Genomic DNA, 24,753 nt, shown 5'->3' with positions numbered 1-24,753 from the left:
CAATCATGCTCTTCTTCTACAGAGCCATTCTCCTCCTGCTGCTTTCTGTCAGAGGAGACTGGGAGTCTTTATTGAATGATGGCTGTGTTTGGCATGGCTTTAATACATCTGATCCCTAGGGTGACTGGCCCTAACAACACAGTACTGATGGGTCCTTTCTAAATCTGCTTTACAGCAGCGGGCCAACATTGGTGCATTTCTGTTGGGGTTGCCATTTGTTTCCATGGACTACTAGGTGTACCTGCATAATGTATTAGCCTGACAGGCTGATATCCTGTTTCATATCTCTAAGGGCATAGACTACACTGGCCACATCTTATTTAACAGCACAGTTGGAGTATTCTGCCCTCCTGTGGGTCACAGAGTAACAGTGTGTATCAGCGGACAGTTTCAACGTACCGTTTCCCAGCGTGGGAGATAAAGAGACAGGACCACTTCCTCCACACAGTATCACCACTAGCTTCTTTGCTCCTCCGACTATTAGGTTTCCTTATCAGCCGATTACACAACTCATGGTGATGCTTGACACAGTTAACATGTAATAAACTAAAATGTGTTCACAACACCTGTGCTAAATCCATGTACAAACTGTGCCTTCCTGTATTAAACTTATGCAGCAAAAAAAAAAGTTTTCTATTCTACTGAGCCATTTACTTTATGTTCCTATTCTTATAATTGTGTTATTTCTTATTGTTGTTCCATTGTGGAGAAGGAACCTGCCAGTAAACATTTCATTGGATGGTGGGTTCCATGCGTATCCTGTACGACTATTAATGCGACTCATACAGGACTTTCCTGTGTAAACTTACTGAAAATGCAAAGTCCCTTCCAATACTCACTGCATTGGGTTATGACTTGTTATGCAAATTGGACTAGAAAGACAAACTGACTCATTACAACAGGCTGTGTGGCCAGCATATCTAACATAGCATTGTGATGTCTAGCTCTCTCTGGTTTAAGCTCATTTAAACATGGGCTATTCCCAGAGAGTCACACACTCCCACATCCAATGTGTTGCTGCATCCTGAGAACCACTAAATCTTCTGCTCTCGCTCCCTCTCTCTTCTCCAGATCTCCTCTCACTCTTTCTCCTGATATCCTCCTCTCTCTCTCTCTCGCTCTTCCACAGATCTCCTCCTCTCCCTCTCTCGCTCTTCCACAGATCTCCTCCTCTCCCTCTCTTGCTCTTCCACAGATCTCCTCCTCTCCCTCTCTTGCTCTTCCTCAGATCTCCTCCTCTCTCTCTCGCTCTTCCACAGATCTCCTCCTCTCTCTCCCTCTTCTCCAGATCTCCCCCTCGCTCTCTCTCCTCCAGATATTCTCCTCTCTCATCCAGATCTCCCCCGCTCTTGCTCTGCTCCCTCACTCTCTCTCGCCTCCAGATCTCCTCCCATCTCTGTCCTCCAAATGTTTTCCTCTTTCCTTCAGATCTCCTCCTCTCCCTCTCTCCTCCAGATCTACTCTTCCTCCCTCGCTCTCCTCCAAATCTCCTCCTCTCCCTCTCCTCCAGATCTCCCACTCTCTCCTCCAGATCTCCCACTCCCCCTCGCTCTCCTCCAGATCTCCTCAATCGCTCTCTCTCCTCCTTGCTCTCCCTCTCCTCCAGATGTCCTCTTCCTCCAGATGTCCTCCTCTCGCTCTCCTCCTCTCCCTCAGATCTCCTCGCTCTCTCTCCTCCAGATCTCCCTCGCCTCCTCGCTCTCTCTGCTCCAGATCTCCCTAGCTCTCTCTCCTCCTTGCTCTCCTCCCTCGCCATCTCTCTCCTCCAGATATTCTCCTCTCTCTCTCTTCTCCAGATCTCCTCAATTGCTCTATCTCCTCCAGATCTCCCCTCCCTCTCTCTCGCCTCCAGATCTCCTCCTCTCCCTCCAGAACTCCTCTCTCCCCCAGATCTCCTCCAGAACTCCTCCCTCGCCTCCAGATCTCCTTAATCGCTCTCTCTGCTCCAGATCTCCCTCGCTCTCTCTCCTCCTCGCTCTCTCTCCTCCAGATCTCCTCCCTCGCCATCTCTCCTCCAGATATTCTCCTCTCCAGATCTCCTCCCTCACTCTCCTCCAGATCTCCTCCTCTCTCTCCTCCAGATCTCCTCTAGATTTCCTCTCCCTCCTCCACCTCTCTCTCGCTATCTTCCTCTCTCCCCTCCAGATCTCCTCCTCTCTCTTGCTCTCTCCTCCAGATCTCCTCCTCTCGCTTTCTCCTCCTCTCGCTTTCTCCTCCAGATCTCCTCCTCTCGCTATTCTCCAGATCTCCTCCTCTCGCTATTCTCCAGATCTCCTCCTCTCGCTCTTCTCCTCCTCTCTCCTGCTTTCTCCTCCAGATTTCCTCCTCTTGCTATTCTCCAGATCTGTTCCGTATACGTGGCATCTAAGCAGCCTCTCAGGATTTATAACGACTTGCAGTTATTTTGGGCTGTTATTCTCTGTTTTTAATAGGTACCAATCAGATACCCTTTGTCAATCAGCTGTTAGTGCTGCTTGTTTTCTTCAGTCATTTCCAATGTTCACCCTTCCTGGATTTTAGTATTATCCTTCTGGATATAAATACAATCAATCTCAAGTGTTTCCTCAAGAAAATAGCACAGAGACCCACATGGGATTTCCACCATAATGCCTTGTATTCCACATAATGCCTTGTATTATTGTCATGTGCACATGGGAACCTACGGCATAAAGCAAATCATTCCAGTTAGTAAGCAAAGTTCAACAGAGCCAAAGCCCCAGAATGAAATACATAAAGCAGTGATCCCTGAAGGTGTAGAGAAACAAATATCTCAACAGTGACCTTTTTTCCTCTTGGTCATCCAGGGAAGCGATCTCTGTTTGGCTGTATGTACAGCTGGCATGCGGCTGAGTCACGCGTCAGGCCTGATTAAAAGCAGCAGTGCTCCCCGGGCAGGGCCCATTTCTCTGGCAGGGCCAGGAGTGCAGTGGGCCAGGGCCACCGTGCTCAGTCTGTGGACATGACCTTGGTGGGGCATGATGGAGAAGGAGACACACAAGCCAGAGTGACACATGGTGTTTATAACCCCGCCAACTCTCACACACACACACACACACACACACACACACAGACACACACACGTCATCTCCAACTGGGCTCATCATCACCTCAAGCACAACTCCCTGTCTCCTTCACTGCATATTGACTGATATGCTTTGACTGAAACATTTCTGAAGAAAATCAAATCTACTTACAAACCAAATAGTGCTGCATTAGTTAAGTCTCTACAGCTGTCATTCAAATAATACAATTATATCAAGAATGTACATGATGAAAAAAGGCTATCCAGTAGCTTCCATTTTTTTTTAAACAAATTGCGTAAATATATCTATTTATTTTATCCCTCAACGGGCAACAGTCTAAGGCTGAGTTTCCCTCATTATAAATACAACAGAAACAGTTCCAGTGAGATGAAGGCAGCACTCTGTCAGCTGTGATGTGACAGAGAAAATAACATCAGCTCTAATGCATCACAGCTCTGGAGCAGGAAGCAACCATGTTTCTTAGGACAACAGACGGTTCAATGTTCACTGCAGTAACATCCTTAGGGTGGTAAAGTAAAGACATCCAGCAGCTTTCCACATACAAACTGTTGCTTATAAATAAGCTTTGTTCAAAGGCTGGGACATACACAAGTGTGGTGCTGAAATTAGATACCATCTCACTGAGTAGATCAGCAGTCATCTCATCTGCTTCTAGATAGAGATTAATAMAACTAAGAAATCAGTGTGTTTTACTATTGTTTGGATTCACAGTATGGCAACCGAAAGAGAGACCAGTGAAAATAAGATCATTCTTTCTACCCACTCCATCATACATTCACAGTTTAATAATTTAGCAGATGCTCTTATCGGGTGATTCAAACCAGAAACCTTTCGGTTACTGGCCCAACGCTCTTAAACGCTAGGCTACCTGCCATCCCTTCCCTAATAACTCATTACCATTAACATGTTGATTGCCACTGGCCATTAGACAATTACAAGGTAATCTCTGTCACGTCTACACTGTTAATTTGGTCCCTTCTCACGGCAATTAAAACACTAGCACTAGGCGAGAAGACATGTCATTAGTGGCACTGTGAGAGAGAAGGAACATGGGGGAAGGAATCCAACAGTCATCCTGGTCCTTCCAGAGCCACCTCCTCATCATGCTCTATATGGAGTTGTATGACACATCCAGATTATGTGATTGTTGTGTTGTTTTTATACTCAAGCTGCCCTTCTGGTCAGGCCTCTCACCAAAAAAGAGATATGATTTTTATCTCAAGTGACAAATGGCTAAAGAAAGGATCAACACAAACAAAAATATGTAATTGATGGGAATAAGAAGCTTCCTCTGTATCCGATAGGCTACCTCCTTACTCTGTTTGAACAGGGCTGATTATCAGACAGCTGTAGGCTACCTCTTTACTCTGTTTGAACAGGGCTGATTATCAGACAGCTGTAGGCTACCTCTTTACTCTGTTTGAACAGGGCTGATTATCAGGTAGCTGTAGGCTACGTTTGACCACTAATCAGATGGTCCAGAAAGACAAAAATCAAACAAATCCTATCTGTAAGCTATTTAAACATGTAATCAGATCACCCTAGGAGGCTAATCGGTCAGTGCGCTGCAGTTCCAAGTCTGAGTGAGTGAGGCCCTGCTGCTGGATCAGTTTGACCACTGGGGTGTGAGGTGCAGGTGGGATGATGCTACATCATTAAAAAGAGAGAAAGATATTGTTTATTTCACTTTTGTTTATGATCTAGTTCACTTGCATTGGTAATGTAAACATCTGTTTCCCATGCCAATAAAGCCCATTTAATTGAGAGAGAGAGCTGTGGACAGTTGGTAATAAAGCGCATCACACTAGGACACCTCTACCGGCTGACAGTAAGGTGCCGATGGTGTGTTACCCTTAACGGGGAGCTGAGAAGATACACCACCAGAGGCCTGAATTGGCCTTATGTGTTTAAGTTCAGTTACTTCTCACAGACAGGGAGATGCCCCCAGGTGTGTGTGTGTGTGTGTGTGWGAGAGTCTCGCCAATGTCTGGAGCAGAAGCTTACTTCATTCCAGAGGAAACAAATGCGATGAAATGACAAAAATGGTCATGATTATACTCTACATTATTGGAGGGACTGTGTCACCTAAAACACAGAGCACCACCTTGACAATAGTTTCGCCAAGTGTAAAACTGGCCCGTTGTCTACATCTGCTTATAGGCTACTACACGTCACTGTCTAATTCACACTATTCACTATTGCGTGATGTGAGCCAGCAAACAAGCTAAATCTGCGGGCAAGCTTGCCAAGCCATTACTACRCGCATGCAATTAAGCGACTTTATGCTCTCATAGATATATATGTCTATGAGTTTGACTGTCCTCTCCCCTCAATTGATGCTGCTCTAACCCAGTCAATACATAAAGAAACGGAATGACTCCGAGAAGCCTCATTTATAGCATAAATATAACGCATGTCCTATTACTTGACAGACAATGATTATTTAATGATTGGAAAGCAGGATATTTGTAGGCTAGTGCAGACAACCACAGGTCTGGTGATAGCGAGAGAGATCCGTCCTGCTAAATCAAACCACGGGTCGGAGTCTACGGATACAATATTTACTGCAACACATGGAACAATATGTCAATGTTTATTTATCGAGGTCATTCCCCAGAGAAATGTGTAGTGGTCTCACCTGGGCATTATTCTGTGCTCCAACACCCGATAGAAAGACAACGTGGTTTGTTAGAATTATCCCGGGGTTCGGGGCAGAATTCCTGCGGTCTTTTGAATATTTACATGGAGGTGATATGCTGCAGACTTCTTCGTCTTCCGGAAGGACAGACTTCAGACTCACATGCCGTTATGAGCCCAGCCGATCCACCTGAATCCCCGCATTAGACAATGGTTATCTTCCTACGCCGCACTGAAGGTAGCAGCAGAAGCATCAATCCCCGTACTCACCGGTGCTGATTGTTCCGTATATGGTTGAGGGCGCGGTCAGCAGCAGTTGACCAATCATTTGCACTCCCAATGAAACTTACATGTGCGTTGCCATGGAGGACAATCACACCGTTAATGGGTTCAAGCTGTATCTCCCTATTATCCGATCAAATATAGCCACAGCGTTGGAACATTTTGAGAGCATTATCGTAACCACCAAATTAATTGATTAACTCAAGGACAGCTGTTATAACGGTGGCAACTTTCAGCATGAGCATTTTGAATATAACTTCACCAAACCGTTTCATTGTTCCTTTTTAAATGTTTCATGTTATGTAGCCTATTTCACATGCAACATACTCTGGCCTTCATGTAAATGTTACACACGATAACTGGCCTCGGAGCCGTGTTCCATGTGTTCCACATAACTGTTAATGCAGTGTGACAAGGTCATATGGGTTGGAAATCTCCCTCAGTAATAACCTTGTTTCAGTAGGGGAGAGTGGGAGGGAAAGTTGTGGGCTTTTTCCCACATTCAGCATCACTCCGCCAAGGGAAATATAGGGGTAAGTTGAGCCAGCTACAAAGTTCTGCACTGAATAAAATATTACCACTACCTTTTTAAAAACATGTCTTAGTTTCCCAAACACAATCCCTTTGTCTTTAATCATTTTAAGCATCTTTTAAACACAGACAGAACACCTAAAAAACTTGTAAGTCGCTCTGGATAAGAGCGTCTGCTAAATGACTTAAATGTAAATGTAAATGTAAAAAACAAACCCTTTGTACTTTTTTAAACACTTAACATAGGCCAAGCCCTGTTACCTCATATCCAAATGGTAATGCCTTGCATTATGCCTGAGAAGAAAACACTAACATTTGCCTCAATTTACCCCAAGGCAAACATTTTTACGATATTATCCCACACAGCTACAACGACGCACTTTAATGCTAGGTTTAGGACCTAATATTGAAGCTTAGAGACCAACTGATGTATAGAACAATATTAAAATMATATACTTTGGTTTAGATACAAGCAACAGGAAACCTCAACACATTCATTTGACTTGGTGAAAATCCATTTTTGGATCTAATTTACCACTTTTTCCATGTGGTTTCTTCCTTCAGACTCCATGAAATGACCACGCTCTTCCTAGATCTTTGATCCAATTTTTAATTGTGTGTATGTTTGAGGTTGATCCAGTGGTAGGATTGGAACAGTGAGGCTGACAATGAAAATGTTTTTTTTCTGCTCACAGCTTTTATTAGCAAACATGAAGATAAATAGCCACRGAAAACTGTACAAGTATTTACAAAACAAATTGGTCATGGCAACCAAAGGATATACACGAATAACACTCTTCAACCAAAACCCAGCAGTTTGCTGTGACATGATTTAAGTACACATACCCACAATGCATCAGCCAATGGGAGGAAGACTTGACACAATGATCAARTAACATTCATAATGCATTAACTACATTACAACATGTTCAGTTCATAGACACGTGTTTATACAGCACACATGTCAATAAACTCTAACACAAGTTTCTTCTCTCTTTCACAGATGATTATCAATCAGAAGAGCATCGCTAACCACACAATTACAATTAATAAATGTGTTTCTTATAAATCATTAACCGTTTGCAATGTCTGATTATTGATACTAAGGCCCTGCTTTAGATGAGGTGACAGTGGACATGAGGAGGATCATCACAGTATGGTTTCCTAGAAACAAGGGTGGCTCAACTTAACCCTTTGGCTCAACTAACTCCACTATAGGGAACGCTACCACAATAGGAACAGGACTAGCCATTGTGAGATGGCTTCAGTTGTCACAGGCCAGTAATAGCCTACAGGATACCCGGTGTGGAGTTACTATGGTGACAAATCCTCAGCTGGACCCAGGTAGCCTACCACAGTTGGCAGGAGTCATCAACACCTGAAGGCTGTGAGTTTGCAAAATMAGTGGTTCAAATAAGGACAGCACAAAGTGTTAAACATTTACATCATTTTGCAGACGCTCTTATCCAGAGTGACTTACAGGAGCAATTAGGGGCAGATGGAAAGAGCTTTCACCYATTCAGTTCAGGGATTTGAACCAGCTACCTTTTGGGTACTGGCCCAATGCCGCCAGGTTACTTGCCTCCATCACGATCAATATCTTTTATTCTCACAGTATCTACAAAAGTTCATTGCAACAAAATGCTTTAAATTGGAATCTGTTAGAAAGTGGAAATAAGGAATTTAAACTGGGTTTCAGAGCATGACATTTATTTAGGATAAATCACAATATTTTTACATGACACCACATTCATTAGTTTTGATCAGTTTGGAATATATTTCAAAATGATAGTTTAAAATGTAGCCTGTATTTGTGCTGCTCTCCCATTTTACAGTGTCACTGAAGCCCATATGTATAAAGGTAGAACAAACGTGTGGAGTAGTTTCTGTACAATGATATTACTATATTTATAATTTTATATTCTAAAATAATTACAGTATGTAGGTCTTTTAAATTGTACCACAGGATTGTCTAGTTGAGGAAATAACRTCAATTGATCTTGTCATTAACAATCCACTCCCACATTTTTCCTACTCAACTAGACCACACAAACAGGAAATGTAAAAAGGCAGTGGTAGCCTACACTATCCAGTGTTGTGACACACAAACAGGGAAACACTAAAAACAGGAATGTTAAAAGGCAGTGGTAGTCTACACTATCCAGTGTTGTGACACACAAACAGGAAAACACTAAAAACAGGGAATGTAAAAAGGCAGTGGTAGGCTACACTATCCAGGTGTGTACACACAAACAGGGAAACACTAAAAACAGGGAATGTAAAAAGGCAGTGGTAGCCTACACTATCCAGTGTTGTGACACACAAACAGGGAAACACTAAAAACAGGGAATGTAAAAAGGCAGTGGTAGTCTACACTATCCAGTGTTGTGACACACAAACAGGAAAACACTAAAAACAGGGAATGTAAAAAGCAGTGGGTAGCCTACACTATCCAGTGTGTGACACACAAACAGGAAACACTAAAAACAGGGAATGTAAAAAGGCAGTGGTAGTCTACACTATCCAGTGTTGTGACACCAAACAGGAAACACTAAAAACAGGGAATGTAAAAAGGCAGTGGTAGCCTACACTATCCAGTGTTGTGACACACAAACAGCCTCATCTAGTGGAGAAGCAATCTTCTGCAGTCATGAACCACATACAAATACACACAGGGATATGCATATACTGTAGGTTTACCTACTGTGAAAGCTGTGAGCAAATAATATGATGTTGAAGGATGAATCAATCAGATGAAGGATGAATCAATCAGAAAATTTAAAAAATCCTTCCTCAGATGCGAAATGCTCTTAAKCTGGAAAATGTGAAAGTTTCTAACATCCGTTGTATCTTCAAACAGGAGCATTACGTTTCCATCACACTGAGATCTTCAGAGTGCCGTTGCMGCCGGGAACATGGGCAGTCATTGTTGTTTTTGTCCTCAATGTTGGTCTTCATTCTGATATAAAAATGAACTAGTAAGTAGACTACAAAATTAATTCAAGGAAAATATAGAAATGCAATCTAAACGGGATGTGCTTAGATATGATATGCTTAGAGACCACTTCAAAACACCTGCAGACAGAGCATAATGGTCCAATTCTGACCAGAACCTTTTCTTGCACTTGGATTACTCCAACACATATACCCTGTATTCTCCTACACCTCTTACCTCCTCAAAGGTGGACATCAAACACTTCATCCCCCAGGGAGTCAGGAGCTTCCTCTGTAATGACTGGGGAGAGAGAACAAAGTCTATCTGTGTTAAGGGCACCACATCAGCCATATTGGAGAACAGCAGCGTTCAAAAGCATTTGCACTGAGTAAAAATACACACCTGTAACTATGGTAACTATGTATCTGTTCATGGTTATACCAAGAGGTCTACGGTAGAAAACTAGATTCAGCCACTGAACGGACCGTAATTATAATAATTTGTACACTGTAAATTGACCACAACTAAGCCCAAAAAGAGATTGTATTTAAAAATAACAATAAGTTRATACCTTGATGACATTGAGATATGATCACGTCTCTTTTTGTATTCGTGGGAATACTTGTTGAACATATTTCCCAAATTAAACAAATATTGAGCTGAATTCCTGGTGATTTAAGTCTTTTCTGACCAAAAAACGAGAATCCGCAATTTTTGGGGGGGACCCAAAAAATCACTCGTGGACTGATTTTGGCCCGTGGGCCACCTATTGCTGACCCCTGATCTACGGTATAAAAGCTTATAGGCTTATGAATATGAATATATTAATGTGAGAGTGAGCCATTAATCTTTATTACTATGACAATGTTTCAAGTAGATTGGACAMGAGCAAAAGCTTATTTGTGCCAGCTACTGACATGAGATAATATGCACTAAATTGGCTAAATATACCATACCTAACCATACCTAACCATACCTAACCATACCTAACCATACCTAACTGCAACAAGCTGTACAAAGTACTGTACCAGTCCTTGTGCTTCAAGACTACAGTAAGTTTGAAACATCCAGGTAAAGATTTGAACATAAAGGAAAAGAGAGGTGAATTGGGAGGTGTGCTTGTACCTGTATGTTGTACAGTGTGTAGCGGCTGAGCTATAGTAGGCACACTGAAGGAACGGGAGTGTTGGGGAGAATGGTATTCGTGACAGGTGCTCTGTGTTCGTTTGCGGCACTCCACAGCAAGGCGGCTGCGACAATCTTTGTGGCAGCTCACCCCACAGGCTAGAATAGAGAAGAGGGGTTGAATCTCTTACATCTGAAAACAGACAGCATTGGTACTGGCATTGCTATTGTATTGTTATATATCTAGCCTTGGCTTCCTATAGGCATTGTAATATGGCTTTTGTGTTTAACTACACAATGTGTCTTGGAAAGGTCTTGGAAAGGTTTTGGAAAGGTTTTGCTCAACTTCTTACTGTGTACACTAATCAGTGTCTGTCTCAATGAGCAAGAGTATCTGGTAAATAACTGAATCCTGAAATATAAATAAGCAAATAAGCAATATAATGTTGGTCAACATTACACAACATTGTGCGTGGGGTGCGATAGGTGCAGAATACCCGACAGAGATCATTTTATTTGTGTACCTTTACACTTGTATCTTTGTTTGTAAAATCTCCACATCTGAAAAATACAATACATCTGTTACATATCATATTTAGCATTAGAAAAAAAGACAGGTTAATGGTGACTTTGTAAATGAAACTGATTGTTGAATAATCTTTTTATCCAAATTTCACATGCATTAATTTCAAAGCCTTTCGTCAACAGTGAGCAGTTAATTAAGTCTTGTTTGTAACTGTCACTTCAGCTTTCTCAGGAGTCAACAAGTCAACTGCTGACAGCTTGATTGGTTCACAATGATAAGTACAGAACAYACCTGAAGTGGGGCACCATAGGCTACAGTATGAAAGGAAATTAAATGAAGTGTCCTCAGAATAACAGACTAAACATGAGTGAGAGACAGAACGAAACACTTGAAAAAAGGAAACAGAACTGTTGTGTTTGGGTGGAAGCCATCAGAAAATGTGAGATCAGGAAGTCAGTTCTTTGTTTTGTTAAGCAATGTCACCAATAGAACCAGTATCTTTCCACATCCAAAATGGTGTCCTCTAAATACCTTATTCCAAAATATCCACTATTCTGGTCACAATATGTGCTTCCTATAATATGGGTACCTTAACATCATTTGTATATACAGGTCCTTATAATAATTGGTTTATACGTAATTGTTTCATATTTATTTACTTATGATTATATATTTTTTGTTTCTAATAGCTTTTACATGGAGTTGTACACAGTTGAAGCATAGGCATCATTGTACTTACCATGCCTTTACAGTGATGGCAACGCATAGGCTTCATGCAGGGCTTCTCTGAAAATGTGTGGATGAACCCCATCTTGCTGTTCAGTAAAGAGCTGGCCTTGGTGAAATAGTCAATCATCTCCTCCTGACTTATTCTGCCGTCCCTGAGAGGGTCAAAGGTTGATATTACAGTAATAGCAAGATGCTCTGTGTGACTTGTGGATCTAAAGATAGTTGAAATGTTGGCTATCAATAGTTATGACTTGTCATACTCACTGATTCTTATCCAGGTCGTCAAACTTGCAGAGGTATGGGAAGTTAGTCCTAATGATCTCAAATTCCTCCTGAGTGACGTAGCCGTCTCCATCAGTGTCAAAATTCTTAAACACAGACTGAAAAATGACCAAATTTAAGTTCTCATTGCCATCTTTTATAATTACATTTRATATTTCAAATATGTTGAACAGCCTACCTCTACCATCTTCTGTATGTGTTTACTGATGATGGTGGGGTCAGCTTTGGGCTTCACTGAAGATGCCCACTCTTCTATCATAGGTGGGCTTGGGGTAGACTGGCAAACCAAAATAAATATTTGACAATAATTAATATTTCCTCTAGATTACATACAAGCTCTGTGTCTGTGTCCGTGGCCATGTCTGTGTCCGTGTCCATGTGTCCCTGACACACACTCACCAATGGCCTGGCTGTGCGGGGCTCCCTCTGCAGGGACAGCTGATAGATCTCTTCCTCTGAGTGATACTGGTCCAGAGACACCTGAAAGGACCCAAACACAAACTGTTCAATCAAATGCCAACAGGTTAAACAAATCTACCAAGTCGTACAGTATCAGTCAACAGGGCCAGACCATGAGCAGGTTGAGCAGGTCCATGTTGGCATCGACGCTGGGTGGCATGGTCTGGATCAGCGCAAGCTCCTGGAGGATGGCATACAGCTGTTGGGTCTTGGCCAGGTTGACCTGCGTCTTCTCCCGGTCACTCCAGTCGGGCAGGGCTACGTGCACAGCAATCAGGTCCTTGAGGTGCACGCCCAGGATGGGGAAACGGAAGCCTGTGCTCTCTGAGAAGCGCTGGCGGTACTGGCTATAGTTCCCACAGGATGTCACAAGCTCCACCAGGTTGTTGAACACCTGAGGCAATAAGGATGTCACATAATGTTGGACATCACATAGCTAGAGCCAAATAATAGGTCACATTTTGACGTAGATCTACATTCAAAATGCAAATGTTTAGTTGTAATTGGTAAGTAAATAAAATAAAATAATTATGATCGAAACTGTTTACCTTGCTCACATCGTTGCTGATGTGTGACTGTGTGTCTTTGAGGCGTGAGATGGAGCTGTTACTGAGACCCCCCACTACTGCCATCAGAGTGTTGAAGTTCTGCAGCTGTAACAACCTCTACAGAGACCAGATACAAAAATATAACCCATCTTAGCCCTAAAGGAGCCAACAAAAAACTGCATGGAACACAAGACAGACCAACTTCTAGAGGGAGTTTGGATTCCATTCACTGAGAAGCAGTGGCACTAATGGACTTCTCTTTATCTGAGGGATGATTCACACTGACTTGGGAGATGACTCAGTTAACAGGGAGTGGACTCTTTCTGACCTGGTAGCTGACTTTTTCTGACTCGGTAGTTCAGCCTGATCTCATAGTAAGATAGTAAGGTACATCCGCGAAACACTCAAATTAGTATGATATGTTATGTTTAATATGGTTACATAAGACAGAACACAGCTAACTTGAGCATTTCAGCTAATAAACAACTTTTCAACTAGTTACTACTTTTTAGCTACTTTGCAACGTCCTAGCATATTAGCTAACCCTTRCCCTAACCTTAACCCTAAACTTAAGCCTTTTAGCTAACCTTCACCTAACCCTGTAACCTTAACCTTAACCCTAACCCCTATCCTTAACTCTTAGACTAACTAATGCTAGCCAGCTAGCTAATGTTAACATTAGCCACCTAGCTAACATTAGCCACAACAAATTGGAATTCGTAACATATCCTAAATATTTCAAATTCACAGCATATTCTAACACATTAATACATACCATACGAAATGTAACATCATTCTAAATGGAATGTCTTGGATATACAGTACATACAGAATAATATGAAATGCTCTTAGACCAGGTTGGTGATTATTTTTTGACCTGGTAGTTGACTCTTTCTGAGCTGGGAGTTTACGCTTTCTGATTTGGGAGTTGACCCTTTGTGACCTGGAAGTTGACTCTTTCTGACCTGGTAGTTGAGCTTTTCTGACCTGGGAGTTGATTCATTGACCTGGGACTGGGAGTGATTCATTGACCTGGGACTGGGAGTTGATTCATTGACCTGGGACTGGGAGTTGATTCATTGACCTGGGACTGGGAGTTGATTCATTGAACTGGGACTGGGAGTTGATTCATTGAACTGGGACTGGGAGTTGATTCATTGAACTGGGACTGGGAGTTGATTCATTGACCTGGGACTGGGAGTTGATTCATTGACRTMGGACAGGGAATTGATTGACTGACCTGTGCGACCCTAATAAAGTGGGAGATGACTGCAGCCCTCTGGGGGGCGGTGGGCTTGCTGAGCACCATCAGCTGGATCCACTGAGACACGCTGTTGAAGAGGGTGATGAAGCGTTCCAGGATGGGGTTATCCACTGTGCAGCCATGCATCACAAAGCTGTGGTAGTCCTGGAACTGGAGGGCAAGGGACCATTTTAAAAACAATGTCCAATATGCAAACACACAGTCTATCTTACTTAAACCACAAATACAACAACTACTGCATAATTCAGCCAAAAGCAAAGTCACCTGGGTGAGACCCATAACGAAGCTGGCGAACAGAGCCACCTGCTGGCCACCCACTCACCAGTATCCGACAGAAGGACTTATACTCCATGTAGGTGAGGTGCTCTGCTAGTTCAGATGAGTCCAGGTGATCAAAGAGGAGAGACGTCTTCCTCTTCTTGAAATCAGACTGAGCTGGTTGGCTCACCTGCCTACTCCACTCATATGACGGCCTAGGGAAAATAAGAAAGGAAGCTCAACTATCAGTAGAAGTACTGCGAGAGTGGCCGAATGTAGATGCACTCATGCACTCTGAAAACTGTTCTACTGTATCATTGAATGCTAAGCTGTCACTGTGTCACTGTGGAGGAGACTATGCCTTCCTGGCTGGTTAGCTGCTACAATGCTTGTATGATTGCCTGGCTGAAGACAGGGGGCACTTACACACTGTCAACGTTGATGAGTGTGCTCTGGTGCTCCTCTCCCTGCTGAGCCAGCTGCTCCTTCAGCCCTCTGATCTGCTCTGCCAGCTCTGGGTTCAGGTCAAACTCTGCTGGGAACTCGCTGATCCAGTACCTTACAGTGCAGTATGGAGAGGAGAGGCGGGGTTTACAGGGACAGAAAGGTAGGACAGGAGAAGTTAGTGTTGTCATTTCTGGCTCGGAGCCAGAGAGTATGGAAATCATATACCTACATGGAGATTGTATACCTACATGGAAATCATATACCTACATGGAGATCATATGTCTACATGGAGATCATATGTCTACATGGAGATCATATGTCTACATGGAGATCATATACCTACATGGAGATCATATACCTACATGGAGATCATATGTCTACATGGAGATCATATGTCTACATGGAGATCATATACCTACATGGAGATCATATACCTTACATGGAGATCATATACCTACATGGAGGATATATACCTCATGGAGATCATATGTCTACATGGAGATCATATGTCTACATGGAGATCATATGTCTACATGGAGATCATATGTCTACATGGAGATCATATACCTACAGTGGCAAGAAAAAGTATGTGAACCCTTTGGAATTACCTGGATTTTTGGATAAATTGGTCATCAAATTTGATCTGATCTTCATCTAAGTCACAACAATAAACAAACATAGTGTGCTTAAACTAATAACAAACAAATTATTGTATTTTTATTGTCTGTATTGAATACATCATTTAAACATTTACAGTATAGGTTGGAGAAAGTATGTCAACCAGTAGGCTAATGACTTCTCCAAAAGCTAATTGGAGTCAGAAGTCAGCTAACCTGGAGTCCAATCAATGAGACGAGATTGGAGATGTTGGTTCGAGCTGCCTTGCACTATATAAAACATTCACAAAATTTGAGTTTGCTATTCACAGGAAGCATGGCCTGATGTGAACCATGCCGCGAACAAAAGAGATCTCAGAAGACCAAAGATTAAGAATTGTTGACTAGCATAAAGCTGGAAAGGGTTACAAAAGTATCTCTAAAAGCCTTGATGTTCATCAGTCCACGGTAAGACAAATTGTCTAGAAATMGAGAAAGTTCAGCACTGCTGCTACTCTCCCTAGGAGTGGCCGTCCTGCAAAGATGACTGCAAGAGCACAGCGCAGAATGCTCAATGAGGTTAAGAAGAATCCTAGTGTCTGGCAAAATATTCTGTGGACAGATGAAACTACAATTGAGTTGTTTGGAAGGAACATGCAACACTGTGTGTGGAGAAAAAAGGCAAAGCACACCAACATCAAAACCTACCCAATTGTAAAGTATGGTGGAGGGAGCATCATGGTTCGGGGCTGCTTTGCTGACTCAGGGCCTGGACAGTTTGCTATCATCGACGTAAAAATGAATTCCCAAGTTTATAAAGACATTTTGCAGGAGAATGTTAGGCTATCTGTCCGCCAATTGAAGCTCAACAGAAGTTGGGTGATGCAACAGGACAATGACCCAAAACATAGAAGTAAATCAACAAGAGAATGGCTTCAACAGAAGAAAATACGCCTTCTGGAGTGGCCCAGTCAGAGTCCTGACCTCAACCCGATTGAGATGCTGTGGCATGACCTCAAGAGAGCAGTTCACACCAGACATCCCAYGAATATTGCTGAACTGAAACAGTTTTGTAAAGAGGAATGGTCCAAAATTCCTCCTGACCGTTTTGCAGTTCTGATCCGCAACTATAGAAAACATTTGGTTGAGGTTTTTGCTGCCAAAGGAGGGTCAACCAGTTATTAAATCCAAGGGTTCACATACTTTTTCCAACCTGCAGAGTGAATGTTTACACGGTGTGTTCAATAAAGACATGAAAACGTATCATTGTTTGTGTGTTATTAGTTTAAGCAGAGTGTGTTTCTCTACTGTTGTGACCTAGATGAAGATCAGATCAGATTTTATGACCAATTTATGCAGAAATCCAGGTATTTCCAAAGGGTTCACATATTTTTTCTTGCCACTGTACATGGAGATCATATACCTACACGGAGATCATATGTCTACATGGAGATCACATGCCTCCACATTGCTTACAGGGAAATCATATACTGTACCTACAGTACGTGTTAATGTTGACAGACAAGCACAGAATCTATCTCACGACTAAGACCTATAGCAGTGCTTCCTCTGTGGCTCCATGATTTTCTATGCTGTATTCACTCACTTGATAAGATGGCAGATTTGTGACCTGAGTTCAGGCAGACAGTTTTCCTCCAGCGACCTGTTGTGTGGTTAAGGAACAAAATTCCACAAAAATTTCCACCAAAAGCATTTGAAACCCCTGGTCTAGTAATCCTTAGGCCCATCACTATTATGGAAAAAATAAATCTCTGCTAGCCTCTCGGGACATACATTTAAGAGAACAGTGGTGTGTCATTCATCTGAAAGGATACTTGCTGGAGAGTTTCTTGGCCAGGTCAGCAGAGGAGAGGTACCATGGATGCATCATGAGAAACATCCGGACCAGAGACTCATCATTCAGCCTGCCTTCATAATCTACCAGGAGAGGACAGACCGAGATACATGGATGAGCTTCACTGTACAAGGCAAGCTGCCACATATTGTGTAAATCATTTATATATAGGCAACTACTGCAGTTGTACAACCAAACAACAATGAAAATGTTATCTAAGCATGTACTGTCTGCAACTATTTACACCAGGAGAGAGGCAAAGGGAGAGTAATCCTGACCAAATGCTTTGATGCAGGCCTCCGTAAGCTCATCGACTGTCGCCGACTGATCTAATTTGATAGACTTCATCCTCCTCTGGTTCTCTCTCCAACAGTCCTCTCTGTACTCTCCTCCGTTGAAACATACACAGTGAGACTGTGATGAGGTGTGGGATTTAGAAGAATGGCTGTGTTCTCTATTCTGTTGGGCAACCTTCCAACAGAGTCCTCTGATGAGTCTGTTAGTCCTCAGGCAGGCAGCTACCCTGCTCCAGTCAACAAGCTAAGAAAGTCTCTTCCTCTTTTATGAAAGCTTTTAGTTTGTGTGCTTCCTGCCCCACCTTAAAACAAGAGCATTGGTATAGTCATGAAAACCCCCAAAACCCAGTTGAGAGTAGGCCTTTAGCAATTCACTATTCAATTGTTTGCTTACTGATGATAATACAAACAAAACATTTTTGTGACACAAGAACCTGCAATATGGCAATACTAATTCACCCTCCACATACATTATCTATCTGATTATTCATGATGAAAGGAAAAGATAATCCCAGCCAAATGATTACCCATCAGACAGAGATTAAAGTGTGTTGGTGGCTGTTTTCCCAGGTATCAAATACATGTCAACAGTTATCTCAAACACAATTAGAGATTGCACTGTTTTGCACTTGCAAATTGAGTTTAAAAACATTGACTGGTTTTATAATTTCATAATTTATTAGATACAGTACATGAGTCATTAAGAAATGACACCACAACCAGTCTACCAAACTATGTTATATCATACTAATAAAAAAAGGTCTTACCCTCTTGAATTGACCACAGCAGTCTTGTCATAAGATGTGGAAAATCACAAGACTACGAAAGGTGTCTGCACCCCTCCATTGCTTCTTCAAAGCAGTTTGTCTAACTAAGTGACAGTTATATATCCCTTCAGTTGCCTTTTGCTCTCAGTTTCCTTTTTGCTGTGCATTTTAGTGCGGTCACATTTCCTCTTTACAGACCGTGCCCCAAAGTGTCAACCAGTCCTTCTAAATGAAATGCACTTTCACTGTCAAGGCAGTGCTGTTGGTGGTGAGATTTCAATAAAGTATTATTAAGGGTACTTAGTCAGATGAAATAACAAAGCACTTACATGTTGTAATGGAAATTATATATTATTTGACAATTTAAAATACATAAAGAAGCCACACCAGGCAACAAATACATGAACCACAACGACAGAGGATTATATACTGTAGAAAAAAAGTTAAAAGATGTCTGTCTATCTTGCTCTACGCACGCACGCACGCACGCACGCACGCACGCACGCACACACACGCCCTGAGGGTGTTATGCTGGTTTTCTAGTTATTCAGTTGCTCTGAGGTAGCAGATCCCTGACTTCATATACAGTGCCTTCAGAAAGTATTCACACCCCTTGACTTATTCCCCAAGAAATTGTGTTACAGCCTGAATTTAAAATGGATCAAATTTAGATTTTTTTTGTCACTGGCCTACACACCATTTTTTTTAAATTAATTACAAATGTGAAGCTGAAATGTCTTGAGTCAATAAGTATTCAACCACTTTGTTACTGAAAGCCTAAATAAGATCAGGTGTAAAAATGGGTTTAACAAGTCACATAATAAGTTTAACATGATTTTTGAATGACTACCTCATCTCTGTACCCCACGCATACAATTATCTGTAAGGTCCCTCAGTTGAGCAGTGAATTTCAAATACAGATTCAACCACAAAAACCAGGGAGGTGTTTCAATGCCTTGCAAAGAAGGGCACCTATTGTTAGATGGGTAAACATTTGAAAAAGCAGACATTGAATATCCATTTGAGCATGGTGAAGCTTTTAATTACACTTTGGAGGGTGTATAAATACACCCAGTCACTACAAAGATACAGGCGTCCTTCCTAACTCAGTTGCTGGAGAGGAAGGAAACTGCTCAGGGATTTCACCATGTGTCACACCCTGATCTGTTTCACCTGTCTGGTGATTGTCTCCACCCCCTCCAGGTGTCGCTTATTTCCGTGGTGTATATATCCCTGTGTTTCCTGTCTCTCTGTGCCAGTTCGTCTTGTATGCCTTTCAAGTCAACCAGCATTTTCCCCGTACTCCTGCCTCTATTCTCTTTTGCTAGTCCTCCTGGTTTTTGACCCTTGCCTGTTTTTCTGGACTCTGTACCCACCTGCCTGACCATTCTGCCTGCCCTGACCTCGAGCCTGCCTGCCAATCTGTACCTCCTGGACTCTGAACTGGTTTTGACCTTTTGCCTGTCCACGACCATTCTCTTGCCTACCCCTTTTGGATTGTTTAATAAATATCAAGACTCAAACCATAAGCCTCCCGGGTCTGCATCTGGGTCTCGCCTTGTGCCCTTATACCATAAGGGTAATGGTGATTTTAAAACAGTTACAGAGTTCAATGGTTGTGATAGAAGAAAACTGAGTATGGATCAACAACATTGCAGTTATTCCACAATACTAACCTACTTGACAGAGTGAAAAGAAGGAAGCCTGTACATAATACAAATATTTTAAAACATGCATTCTGTTTGCAAAAAGGCACTACAGTAATACTGCAAAAAATGTGGCAAAGAAATTCACATTTTGTTTTGAAWACAAAGTGTTATGTTTGGGGCAAATCCAATACAACACACTCTCCATGTTTTCAAGCATAGTGGTGGCTGCATCATGTTATGGGTATGCWWATAATCATTAAGGACTGGGTATCAGGTTTCAGGTATGACCCAGATGCAGACAGTGTCGAAGAAACAAAAGTTTATCTCTAGTACAGGGCCAGGCAAATAACAGGTCAAAGGCAGACGGAGGTCAGTAATCCAGAGAGGGTGCAAAAGGTCCAGAACGGCAGGCAGTCTCAGGGCAGGCAGAACGGTCAAAACCGGGAAGGACTAGAAAACAGGAGCAAGAACAGACAGGAGCAGGGGAACAAATGCTGGTAGGTGTCACGAAACAAATCGAACTGGCAACAGACAAACAGAGAACACAGGTATAAATACACAGGGGATAATGGGGAAATGGGCGACACCTGGAAGGGGGTGGAGACAGGCACAAAGACAGGTGAAACAGATCAGGGTGTGACACTGGGGAGGATTTCAGGATACAAAAATCAACAGAATGGAGCTAAGCACAAGCAAAATCCTAGAGGAAAACCTGAGTCAGTCTGCTTTCCACCAGACACTGGGAGTGTTGAGGTTACTGTAAACTTGGTATTGTTTGATTGGTCAATAGTGGTTGGTTTTGGGTTGCAAGGTTACACCTTCAGATGTTATAAATGAAATGAAAAACTTTTGTTCTCTCTCTTATCCTGTATCCAGTCCATGGAGGAAGGCTAGATTATCAATTCTAATTTCCTGGGCTTCTAGGCTTCTAGCCTAGTAACCATCTCTTTGTTCATGCTTTGTCCTGTAAGTTAACCTTAGGATCTATATGCCTAGAAGTATGCTTTGTAATGGTTGTTAATGCTTTGTAACTTAAGCTTTATGCCTTGTATGTGAATTCATTCATTGTACAATGTTAATTAAATATCTGCCTTTGATATAGACAATTCTCAGACCAATTATTGCTAGTCAACGTCAGCTCATTGCCTCATGCTTGCTTGTATATTTTAATTATCTTTATGGAGTCAGGTTAACATTTTAATAGGCTAATTGCTTAGTCTCATTACGAGTCACATGTGAGGTATTAATAATATCATATGTAATGTTTGTCAAATATGACTGCCCACTACACATTTATTATACAGCAATTCCAGATGAGCTGTTGTACTCAGAGACAATCTCAAACAGACAGTAACTGTGCACAAGCTCTAGGTTCCTGTTCCATCTGTCCAGGCCAAGGGGTCATTTCCTATGACCCTACTATGACCCATGACCCTACGCTACTGTTGTGAGCATGACAACTATAGTATAGGGACATGCAATGTTCTGTATAATTTTTCTTTCTGTATAATTCTATTTAATTGTAGCTGGTTTACATCCCAGTCTTCACTGGGATCAATGTCAAAGGAAGGAGGGTTTTGACTACTGGAAGTCAATGGAGTAGAACTGTACTGCATTCTTTCATGTTGTCAATGACAAAGAATGCTATTTAAATTTGAGAAATGCAAACATGTTTTTTGTTGTAAGTAGGCCTATTTGTAAAAAAATAAAAAATAATAAAAAGGATTACTTATTATGACTGTGATAATGTGGTTGTCTCACCTAGCTATCTTAAAACCTCTTGGAAATAGGGGGCACCAGTTTATTCTACGTTTATTTATTATGACTTTTGGAATTTTTGGGGAATTTTTCGTTCCATGCGCCAAGAGTTCATGGACATGTGCGCTCCACCATGCTAGACAAAGTTGCTAATTCGACAGAAGAAATTGACATTCTAAAACAAAGCAACGATTTATTGTGGAACTAGGACTCCCTGCACTACATTCTGATGGAAGATCATCAAAGGTAAGCGAATATTTATGATGTTATTTCYTATTTTTGTGGAATATGTTGGCTCCAACATGGCGGAGAATGGCTGGGCGCTGTCTCAGATTATTGCATGCTGTACTTTGTACTAAAGTTATTTTTTTAAATCTAACACAGCGGTTGCATTAAGAACCAGTGTATCTTTCATTTACTGTACAACATGTATTTTTTAGCAAAGTTTATGATGAGTTTTTTGGTTAGATTACGTGACTGTCCAAAATTTCTCCGGACAATTTGGTGCATTTTGGCGCCATATTCACAATGTAAACCAGGATTTGTAGCTATAAATATGCACATTTTCGAAAAAACATAATGTATTGTATACAATGATGTTTATAGACTGTCATCTGATGAAGTTGTTCAAAGGTTAGTGATTAATTTTATCTCTATTTGTGGGTTTTGTGAAAGCTACCTTTGCGGTGGAAAAATGGCGGTGTATTTTTGGATATTGTGGTGAGCTAACATAAATATATGTTGTGTTTTTGCTGTAACACTTAAAAATTGGAAATATTGGCTGGATTCACAAGATATTTATCTTCATTTGCTGTACAACATGTATTTTCATAAATATTTTATGATGAGTATTTATGTATTTCACGTTGCTCTCTGTAATTATTCTGGCTTTTTTGGTGCCATTTATGATCATGCACCAATGTAAAACCAGATTTGTAGCTATAATATGCACATTTTCGAACAAAACATAAATGTATTATAACATGATGTTATAAGACTGTCATCTGATGAAGTTGTTCAAAGGTTAGTGATTAATTTGATCTCTATTTGTGGGTTTTGTGAAAGCTATGTTTGCGGTGAAAAAATGGCGTTGTGTGTTTGGCTATTGTGGTGAGCTAACATAAATATACAGTATATACAGTATATTCGCTGGAAAACATTTTAAAATCGTGAATATGTTGGCTGGATTCACAAGATGTTTATCTTTAATTTGCTGTATTGGACTTGTGATTTCATGAAATTATATTATATGATATCCCTGTGGCGCAAGGCTAGGCTATGCTAGTCAGCGTTGCCCTGCCCTGTTAATGCATGTATTAATTCTGATGAGGAGGATCCCGGATCCGGGAGGGTGGGTCGGTAGAGGTTTTTAAGATGAATGCACTAACCGTAAGTCGCTTTGGATAAGAGCATCTGCTAAATGACTAACACATAAATGTAATGTGACCTACCATTCTCTGCCAGTGCCTCTACCGGACCTTAAAAAAATAAAAACATTTAATGTAACATTTAATGTTGATTTAACTAGGCAAGTCAGTTAAGAACAAATTCTTATTTACAATGACGGCATATACCGGCCAAACCCGGACCAATTGTGCGCCACCCTATGGGACTCTAGCACTGAGATGCAGTGCCTTAGACTGCTGAGCCACTGCATTTCCTAGCTCATACAAATTCACTGTTCACCTTTCTATGTAAATACATATGCCAACATGTGCATATGACAACGAGAGAACATTTTTGGACGCAGATGGTCAATGTAAATTTCAAGTGGTGTTGAGTTGTTGGAAATATGGAATGTTTGGCTCATGTGACCTACCGATCCCTGCCAGCACCTCTCTATCAGACCTAACCCTCCCATTCTGTTCTTTGTTATATTTTTGCCCTTTTCGTGAAGTATTGTAATCTTCTGTTTTCAGACAGCGTTAGAATTGTTGAGGTCTCTTACAACCAGAAACAAATGCTTTGGAAATTGTTAACATACGTGTATATTCTATGAGTTTCAGTTTTTCTATCAGTTTTCATTTTGAAACAGCTTCTACAGTAAGTAAACTCACTGCAAGGACAAGACGCAGTAATGATTACACCATCCTAATGCAGAAAGGTCACAAACAAATATTGCCCTTCCCTTAAAGCTGTGGGAGTGTTTGGTTTGTGTCAGGCTTCAAGTGTTGTCTACTGGCTCCTGACATTAACCAGACATGCCTTCCAAATATCATGGCCTTTGAGACTGGGTCACAGCTGCTATTAATGAACCAGGCCTCCATGATATCGCCAAAGACAGTACAGTATGAAGATAGGCAGAAACTGCTTCTCCAATAGAAATCCCATATCACACTTGTAGGCGATGTCATGGTTAAGTTGGTTAGCTAAGCTCATGTGTAGATACACGTCATCGGGTCTAACGGTTGTCTCGCACCAAACTGTGCATGTGCAGGCCATCAAATCAAAGTTACTCATTCAATACAAAGTTGTTTTTGACGAAAATGAAAAGTGTGTCTCTTCCACGAGTAATAACATGTTCCACGAGTAATAACATGTTCCATGAGTAATAACATGTTCCACGAGTAATAACATGTTCCACGAGTAATAACATGTTCCACGAGTAATAACATGTTCCGCGAGTAATAACATGTCGTAATAACATGTTCCGCGACAGTAATAACATGTTCCCGAGTAATAACATGTTCCACGAGTAATAACATGTTCCACGAGTATAACATGTTCCACGGGAATAAACCCCCATGTTCCGCGCTACAACATGT

At 41.6% G+C, this 24,753-nt stretch overlaps 2 protein-coding genes and 1 long non-coding RNA gene across 4 annotated transcripts in view; 1 reads left to right on the top strand and 2 right to left on the bottom strand.

The window, feature by feature from the left end:
* The window catches only part of nrxn2a (neurexin 2a), a 365,106-nt gene extending 359,158 nt beyond the window's left edge, over positions 1-5,948 (bottom strand). The window contains exon 1 of the mRNA XM_070443705.1: positions 5,683-5,948. The gene's annotated coding sequence lies outside the window, so the exon portion shown is untranslated. The remainder of the gene's footprint in view (positions 1-5,682) is intronic.
* The window catches only part of LOC139027782 (uncharacterized), a 663,342-nt gene that overhangs the window by 282,826 nt on the left and 355,763 nt on the right, over positions 1-24,753 (top strand). The gene's annotated exons all lie outside the window — the stretch shown is intronic.
* On the bottom strand, positions 7,170-18,733 carry rasgrp2 (RAS guanyl releasing protein 2 (calcium and DAG-regulated)). Of its 2 annotated transcripts, XR_011479946.1 has the most exons (18): positions 18,582-18,733; positions 17,797-18,116; positions 17,499-17,601; positions 17,270-17,326; positions 15,047-15,178; positions 14,685-14,835; positions 14,339-14,512; positions 13,099-13,215; positions 12,663-12,944; positions 12,491-12,571; positions 12,270-12,368; positions 12,074-12,189; positions 11,820-11,961; positions 11,079-11,115; positions 10,555-10,713; positions 9,667-9,729; positions 7,975-9,453; positions 7,170-7,879 (listed from the first exon to the last, which is right to left on the bottom strand). XR_011479946.1 is itself a non-coding variant. In XM_023988204.2 (17 exons), exons 2-16 carry the CDS (start codon positions 17,864-17,866, stop codon positions 9,671-9,673), a joined length of 1,779 nt encoding a protein of 592 aa, XP_023843972.1. In that variant the 5' UTR covers positions 17,867-18,116; positions 18,582-18,733; the 3' UTR covers positions 7,170-9,453; positions 9,667-9,670. The 2 variants fall into 2 exon arrangements, 1 of the variants encoding a protein (XP_023843972.1); XM_023988204.2 differs by having other exon boundaries at positions 7,170-9,453.

The sequence above is a fragment of the Salvelinus sp. IW2-2015 genome, linkage group LG5, assembly GCF_002910315.2.
Source record: "Salvelinus sp. IW2-2015 linkage group LG5, ASM291031v2, whole genome shotgun sequence".
Classification (NCBI taxonomy): Eukaryota; Metazoa; Chordata; class Actinopteri; order Salmoniformes; family Salmonidae; genus Salvelinus; species Salvelinus sp. IW2-2015.
Note: the sequence above shows the minus strand (reverse complement) of the source record. Positions and strands in the feature narration are given on the sequence as shown.